Source organism: Malus domestica, chromosome 06 (genome assembly GCF_042453785.1).
Source record: "Malus domestica chromosome 06, GDT2T_hap1".
NCBI lineage: Eukaryota > Viridiplantae > Streptophyta > Magnoliopsida > Rosales > Rosaceae > Malus > Malus domestica.
In genome coordinates this window covers 21,008,810-21,017,727 of record NC_091666.1, presented here as the reverse complement: position 1 = coordinate 21,017,727, position 8,918 = coordinate 21,008,810, and the positions used below count along the sequence as shown (strand labels likewise).

Genomic DNA, 8,918 nt, shown 5'->3' with positions numbered 1-8,918 from the left:
ATCCACCATCACTAAAAAAAAATAAAAACTTAAAGCAAAATAGTTATCAAACGAGCAATAGGTTTCCTCAAAATACAATTATGCGACTAAACACACATACAGTTATAGTTTTTTACTTAAAATCTTCTAGACGGTCCAAAATATGATGTTGATGTAGATGTTGATGTTGATGTTGATGTTGATGGTGTAGGACAATGGACAAAGTCTTTACGTATGTGACATAGCTTGCAAAGTCTTTATGTATGTGCTATGCGCGTTTTCATATTTTTTTGACTTTGTTTGGTAGGCGAAGTTTTTAAAGCCCTTGAAGCTTTCTATTATTCTATATTTCGTTTCCTACAAGCATTTTCACATCTTTATGTTCAACCTTCTAGTAGAGTCAATGAACTACAGCCTAACTATGTCCGTGTTTTCATTCCTCTAGTTAACTCATTAACCAAATTTTCCACACACTATATATACCACCCCACACTCAACCAACATTCACACAATCAAACAACAAACACACCCTCTCATCAGTTCATAGTTTACAAAGAAAAACAGAGAACTTTTTCTTACGAAGCTCTAACTGCAGCAAAAGAAATTAAGATGGCTGAGAAGACTCAACAGGCTTATCCTGCAGCACCAGCAAACCATGGTTACCAAAGAAGTGATGCTGAGTCTTTGTTATCCGCCGACGAGCTCAAACGCAAGAAGAGAATCAAATTGGCCATTTATGTTGCTATTTTCATTGTGTTTCAGATCATCGTCATAACCGTGATTAGCCTTACTGTCATGAAAGTTAAAACACCAAAGGTCCGGCTGGGGAACATCAACGTACAAGAACTCAACTCCATCCCAGCAACACCTTCATTCGACACAAAATTCACAACCCAAATCAATGTGAAGAACACAAATTGGGGTCCTTACAAGTTCGATGCTAGCAGTGTTACGTTTTTGTACAAAGGAGCGACTGTCGGGCAAGTTTCTATTCCAAAGAGCAAGGCTGGCATGCTTTCCACCAAAAAGATCACTGTCGAAGTGAGCTTGAGTTCAAGTGCATTAGGCGGTTCCAATCTTGGGAGTGAACTGTCCAGTGGCGTATTGACTCTCAACAGCGCGGCTAAGTTGAATGGAAAGGTGGAACTGATGCTTATAATGAAGAAGAAGAAGTCCTCCACCATGGATTGTACAATTGCATTTGATCTGTCATCAAAGACCCTCAAAAGTTTACGGTGCAAGTGATCATAGTCGATAGGGATCCAGGCTACATAATTCGCAGAGCATTTGTATTGCGACTAGCTCTTGCTTTGTTGTATTTTATTCTTTTATTCGTTTCCTCTGTGTGGCCATTAAGGATACCACCCACTTTTTCTTGTCCATATTTTCATCTGGCGTAGCTATTTGTTTACCAGAAACTTAAAGGCACTTACCTGGGATTTTTCATCCATTATATCTCTTTTGTTTTTTCTTTTGATCCATTATAAGGAGAAATTTTGTTTTCTTTTACTGTTTAACTTTTTTTTTTTTTCCCTGAATTGTTATCTTTTGAAAGGCAGAGGAGTTCTTTTCTTCAAGCATGACATGCCACTTCCCTTTAATAAATTACAAAGCAGAAGCAATAGTAATTGTTTTTGGGATGTACTATCCACGCATCCCATTTTACTTCTCACACACCCTTGATAATTTATATCCGTTGATCTTCTTCAATTCATCCGATCCGACGGCCGAAAATTAAAAAAGTGTGTGAGAAGTAAAATGGGGTGTGTGGATATCACACCCCTTGTTTTTTTGGCAGAAAAATATTGCTCATTGAGCCAGTACATTCTAAGAGTTCATAACAATAAAGTACATGTAGAGAAAAGCTGACAAGCACAAGCTAGAATCAGTGAAAGAAAAGAAAAAGGAAACCAAACCTCTTTCAATCGACACAAAGGAAACAAAATATAAAGGACCAAACAAGCAAAACCTAAAATTAGGTCATGAAGAAAAGTTACAAATGTAAGCAAAAGTTGGACAAGGGGGGCAAGAATCCAAATATAAATTCTGATCCACACCGAAATTAGCCAAAACTGTGAACACGTGCATAACCATGTCCAAAAATAAGAGTGACATAAACGTGCATCTGGGAGAAAAGCAAGGCAATTAGTCCAAGGGACACACGGATGCCAGGAAATCTTGCCATAAGCAAAGAAAGATAAAGGACCACTAAAAAAGAATCTCATTCACAAAAAATTTCAACCTTTTGCCCAAGATTAATCCATGGCTTAAATAACTACATGAAACTCCCGTTCTAAAGAATAAGCAAGTCTTTTGAAGATGCAAAACAGTGTAAACAGTTGCCAAATCGGTCTCGAAAAACACCCCCAATTCCCACCAAACCAAGGGCACCACGAGCCGTGCCATCTATGGTAAAATTAATCCAAGATACAGGAGGTGGCAACTGCAGAACCTCATAAATATGAGGAGCCTTAGCTGGACGACCTTAACTCCCATGGCACGAAGAAGACAAAGATCAGACACGGAGTTTTCGCATGGTAGCTATGCTCAAAGAATCAATCTCAATCAGCTGCAGCTTAATATCATGAACAATAAAGGAAACATGACGAGACGATTCCTCAAAACATAATGCATTACAGGCTGCCCATGGTAAACCAAATCTGAATATTATATCTCCCACCACATCTATGCAACCGCAGCCGCAAATGACTTGAGTGATATCCTCACCTCAGCACTAGCCACAACTTTATCAGCAGTACAATCCTTTGGGATGCTGAAACTGTCAAATATTGTTTGATTTTAATTGTAGCTTTCTCAGAATTATGTTCATATTTTTTTTAGTTTTGAAGAGTTTGTTCGTCACCCGTTCTATATATATAGTGAAATACAATGACTACTCATTCATCAAGCACAATTCTTTCATGGTATCACCCTCTCCCAGTGCAACGAAAATTTCTTCACTCACCATGGCTTATCTCGCTGCATCTTCCCTCTCCAATGTGTCACATTTCCTACCTCTCAAACTCCATGGACAAAACTATCCCCTATGGAGGAACAATTTATATCATTGCAATGCAGTCGTAGCTTTCTACCATTCATAGATAATGGAACCTCTTAATGTCCTCCGGCTTTCCTTTAGACACAGAAGGCCAACTCACAGTTGAGATTAATTCTTTTTTCGAACCCTGGATTCAACCAGACCAGAGGGTTCTCTAGTGGTTGATCAGAGAGACTGGCCAATGACCCCACTTTCAACAACACCGATATTGTTCCCAACTTGGTAATTACCACCTGCACAATCCGTCAAGTGTGATGTTTTATTACAAAAGGCCTTAGTGTTAGTTAGAGTGAGATTATAATATTTAAATTCTTATTGTCTCATAGATAGGTCAATGCGGGAAATTTCAACATGCCTCCTCAAATGGGACCCAATTAGTAGGTCACACGTTGAAGACCTACGTATCGACAACCAAGGGGACTCACCTTACATGTGGGACAAGGAACCCATCATCATTGCGCGGGGCCAAGCAGACCCACCCATCATATGGCAGTACATTACTGGCCCGTTCCCTGGCTCTAATACCATGTAGAATTATCAGAGAGACAAACCTAGGGCCCACTTCGAACAACACCGATACTGTCTCCAACCACCAAATCTCTTTTTTTGTTTTTTATTTTATTTTATTTTCTGCAATTCTTTTTTCGTTCTTCTTGTTCTTTTTTGTTCTTCTTTTCTTTATTTTCTTCCTCATGGCAGCGAAAATTTATCTTCTTCTAACAATAGTACATATTCTTCACCCTTAGGTTCATGGCCGGTGGGTGCATGAAGAAAATTAGCTTTGTGCACCCACAGAAAAGCGCTCGTAGCAAAGTTCAAACTAAGAATCGAACTCTGCTCTGATACCAAGTTCAAAATAAAGGGTTTAGGACAAATTTAAGTATTCTCTACAATCTCACTATTCTCGAATAACAACTTCAATATTTTATTTTTCTCCATAAGGAGGTATTTATAAGATTACAAAAGAGCAATACTAGGAAATAAATTAAAAAAAAATCCTTTTTCTACAAGACAAGGAAACCTAGACCAAATCAAATCATATCAAAGCCCTAATTAAATCATATAAAATCACAAATTAAATCAAACTCATGATGTGAAATCTTCATTGAGATGCTAAAACTAATGCCAATCTTTTCGAAAGCTCAACAAATCACAATCCGACATAACTAATGCCTCTTTTCAAATGTCTGACTGGAACTAGTGCCTATCATTTCGTAAGCCCAACTAGAACAAATGCCTCTTTTCGAAAACCCGACTAATAAATCATAATCCTCAGAACTAACGCCTTTTTTTTAAAGCCCAACTAAAACTAACGCTAATCTTTTCGAAAGTCCAATTAGAGCTAACGTCTTTTTTTGAAAGCCGGATAAATAAATCTCTTGATATGTTGGAACTAACGCCTCTTTTCGAAAGTCCAGTTGGAACAAACGCTAATCTTTTCAAAAGCCCAAAAAAACTAACACCTCTTTCCATAAGCCCCAACCACCTAATCTTCTTTTTTTTTGTTCTCCTTTTTTCTCTTCTTCAAACTCAAAAACAAACTAAACTTACTAGAAAAAATAAAATAAAATACAAAAAAACACCCATGATAGGAAACAGATCCTACCATGACTAAATTTTTATTTTTTTTCCTAATGTCTTCTCCAAGGCAACAAAACCATACCTTTTTCTTCCATTTTCTCTTCTTCATGGTAGCGAAAATTTGTTTTCTACTAACAATCGTAGACAATCTTCACCCTCAAGTTCATGGCATGTGGGTGCACGAAGAAAATTAGCTTCATGCACCCACAAGGAAGCTCTCACAGCAAAATTCAACCAAGAATCGAACTTTACTCTGATACCAAGTTGAAAATAAAGGGTTTAGGAAAACTTTAAGAATTATCTACAATTCCACTTTGAGGTGTGCTTCTCAATCTTTGTTGTGGTGATCACTGCATCGCTGATTTTTTAGATAAAATCAACGCTTTGGCTGACTAACTTGCCCTTCTAGTTCGCCCATATCTGATGCTGACCTTATTACCACAATTATGAACAACGTTGGCCCTCTGTATGAAAATACCGTTGCCTCTATTCAAGCCAGAGAGACTTCCATTTCCTACGCTGCATTAGAAGCGCTACTTCTCAGTACAAGGACTCGCCAATGGACCTTCTCTATCCCTAATGACCGTGGAGTCACAGTCGAGCACAATTCTTTCACCCAAATGGACTATCAACCCGTGCCAATCATCTCCCACCAAAAACTGAACCTGTGAGCCAAAACCATGATTTAGAGGATAGGAGAAAAAACTGAAAATGTCATAAAAATTATCTCCAGTTGTTTCCAACTCAAACAAGAAGACAAACTTTGGCGAGAATAATTGCAACTAAAAAGGAGGTGATAAGGTGTCTTAATTGCAGAGTGACATAGCATATATATAGACGCCAAAGAAAATCGTCAAACTTGCAAAAGAATATTTGTGTCAAGCTTACCGTGCATACAATTCATAAAAGAATTGAATTATGAGGATGGTAGGAAGAACGCCATACACAATTCTCCCAAGCAACTAGAGGTTGTTTACTTTTTTTAAAATCATAAGTCCGAGTAAGTGTTAAATAACCATCAGTAGCATCATTCCAAACCAATTTATAATCCACCCAAAGTAAGAGCAATTGATTCCAAGTTGAGTGCATCCAAAACAAGTTGACGCCATTGTCCATTATGGATCAAATCAGAAACTTTAGATTTCAATAACTTTCGCATAGACATAGGGATAGCCAAAAGCATCCATAATGGGCTCACATAACCAAACTGTATAACCGAGACCTTTTGCTATAAAAATCACACCTAATAATAGGTGGCTAAGTTTGGAGGATAGTGTTAGTGGTGGACCATGCATGCTGGGGTGTAAAAAGTTTATCATAATGTTGAAGCATGTTATTATCTAACGCATCTTGGACACAATTTACTATTCCTGAATTTGCTTTATTAAGTTGGGCTATCAAAATGTTGAGCTAGCTCCATATTAAGAATATTGAATGACTAGGCATTTGAAAAGCTGTGTTGGTTCCGGCAAAATGAATTCACTAGTTTCCAACGGGTACAAGTTTATTTAGGGAGGGTTGGATTAGAAACAACCCTTCCAATTTTTGTTCCAAATTCCAAAATCAGATCACGATCTTTATTCAGAATTTTCGACATTCTCCAAAATTTCATAGTCGTAGTAACTTGAAAATTTTGGAACATAATTCGAAAATTCATATGTTTGACATGTTTATGAAAATTTAGGAAGTTATTTGATTAGAATATGTTTGGAACACTTTGGATAATTCGAATCGGAAACTTGGAATTCTCAAAATATTTAAAGGCATTCCAATTTTCATTCCAATCTTTCGTAAATTATTCGGATTTGAAATGTTTGGGTTTGGATGAAAAATATTTACTATTGGAATTGAAAACACCATTCCAACTTGCACCACTACCGATGGGGAATTGGTTTTTTGAGTGACCTTTTTGTATGGTCACTCGTAAGGGAGTGTGTTGAAGAATAGAGTCTAATTAGGGAGATAACAAAATAATATACAATATATGTGGAAGAGTCCCTTCTAATTTCTCTGAGACCTTTTATTATACAATCTACACTTAATAATAGGTGATTAAGTTGGACAGTGATATTGGTGGTAGGAGATCCTTATATTTCCCTCATTCTTCATTGTATTTATGAAACACGACTTTCATTAATCGCTGTTATGTGACTCTTCTTCACTGTTTTAAATAAGACCGAATAGAGCAAAATCTTAGAAGTGGAACGACTTAAAGTATATATATATTTTGTTTGTATACTTTTGTTTAGATATTTTATCTACAACTCTCCTACCGTTTCTCCTGCACTCTTAGATATCCCTCATTCTCCAATCTATTTGTGCACTGTCACTAAAAATTAAAAAAATTAAATTGCAATAGCAACCAAATTAACATAGCAATGTAGCATAATATAACACAATTTGCATATTCAAAATATGAACATATTAATTGCGTGTGAATGCATAATGGTGAATGTTTTCATGCTATCAGGGACTTATAAAATATCGATTTCGTGTTTTAGAAAAACATGATTTGATAGAAACGAAAGAAAGCCCTTGAGTGCTAGTTGTAGAAGAACCTCCTCCACGAACCTTCAGTTACTTAGCCGCAGAGGAAGCGTACTAATAACATGTTGTAGGCCTATTTAACAAAAGAATTATAAAAGGAGAGAGGTGCAACGATAAGAGAGAGAAGAGAATTGGTAAATTTTCAGGTGTGTATTTTCTCACCCTTTGTGCCTTTATCCTTGCCTTTCAAGTCATACATCTTAATTAGGACACTATCTGCAAAATACTATAGAATCCCATAAAGATTTACACAATCACATCCTTAACTAAATTAGGACTGCAACAAAATAATTTTTATTTTGTTTATTTTTTACTTTTTTTTGTATACATTTCTTTATACATTTTATTTGCATATCTCCCACCATCTCTCCTGCACCTCTTAGATATCCTTTAGGGAAATTTTATTGAACTCATGTAACCTCTTTCTACACCCAACTTAAATTTAAATTGTTAATTATCTATTTTACCCTATTGCATAATTACTATTAAGTACAAAATGAAATTAATAATAAAACTCAAAATTATCAATAAACTCATTAAACCCTAATAGGTCTTGTAGAGAAAAACAAGCTTTTTTTTTTTTTTTGTTGATGGATGGTGATTTTGAAGTTTTGAATCCTCCAACTAAGGTATGACTCAATTTATGAATATTTTGTTCGTTTGATTTTAATTTTTCTAAAGTTTAGAAGATGAGTATTTGGGTTTCAATTTTTTTCATCAATCCCGAATTGTTTGTTAAATTTTCTGCAATTGAAAAATTCTACGGAAAAACTTCTTACCAATGTTCTTAGATTATAAACTTCCTTGCGCGTTGATAAATATAAGGGGATGAATTGTTCGATTTGTTGCTTATGCACATTAGTAGAAAGAAAAAAAGACAAATGTTTGGGTTTGGTAGCAGAAAGAAATAAGTAGCCATGGAAATGCTAGTGGGAAGAGGGGGTGAGGCAAGGACGCCTCTTTAAAAAAAAAAAATCAATTACATATGTTATTTTATAAAGAAAATGAGTGTAAAGATAACTTAACATTTTGAATTGAGTTTGAGATGGTAATTTAGGTAATAAATTTGAGTTTGAAGAGAGATTAATTCTTTAAGAAAAAACAATATGGGTGAAGAGAGTAAGTTGAGTGCAGAAAGAGGTTACATGGGTTCAAATAAAATTTCTCTATCCCTTACTCTCCAATTTATTTATCCACCATCACTAAAAAAAAAAAAACTTAAAACAAAATATTTATCAAACGAGCAATAGGTTTCCTCAAAATACAATTATGCTGCTAAACGTGCATAAAGTTAGAGTTTTTTACTTGAAATCTTCTAGACGGTCCAAAATATGATGTTGATGTAGATGGTGTAGGACAATGGACAAAGTCGTTATGTATGTGACATAGCTCGCAAAGTCTTTATGTATGTGCTATGCGCGTTTTCATATTTTTATGACTTTGTGTGGTAGGCGAAGTTTTTAAAGCCCTCAAAGCTTTCTATTATTCTATATTTCGTTTCCTACAAGCATTTTCACATCTTTATGTTCAACCTTCTAGTAGAGTCAATGAACTACAGCCTAACTATGTCCGTGTTTTTATTCCTCTAGTTAACTCGTTAACCAAATTTTCCACACACTATATATACCACCCCACACTCAATCAACATTCACACAATCAAACAACAAACACACCCGCTCATCAGTTCATATTTTACGAAGAAAAACAGAGAACTTTTTCTTACGAAGCTCTAACTGCAGCAAAAGAAATTAAG

The 8,918-nt window shown here is 35.7% G+C and overlaps 1 protein-coding gene across 1 annotated transcript; it reads left to right on the top strand.

Moving 5' to 3' along the window:
• The first annotated feature begins 588 nt into the window (after positions 1-588).
• Positions 589-1,224, top strand: LOC139196862 (late embryogenesis abundant protein At1g64065-like). The gene has a single exon (XM_070823210.1). It carries the CDS (start codon positions 589-591, stop codon positions 1,222-1,224), a length of 636 nt encoding a protein of 211 aa, XP_070679311.1.
• Positions 1,225-8,918: the final 7,694 nt, after the last annotated feature.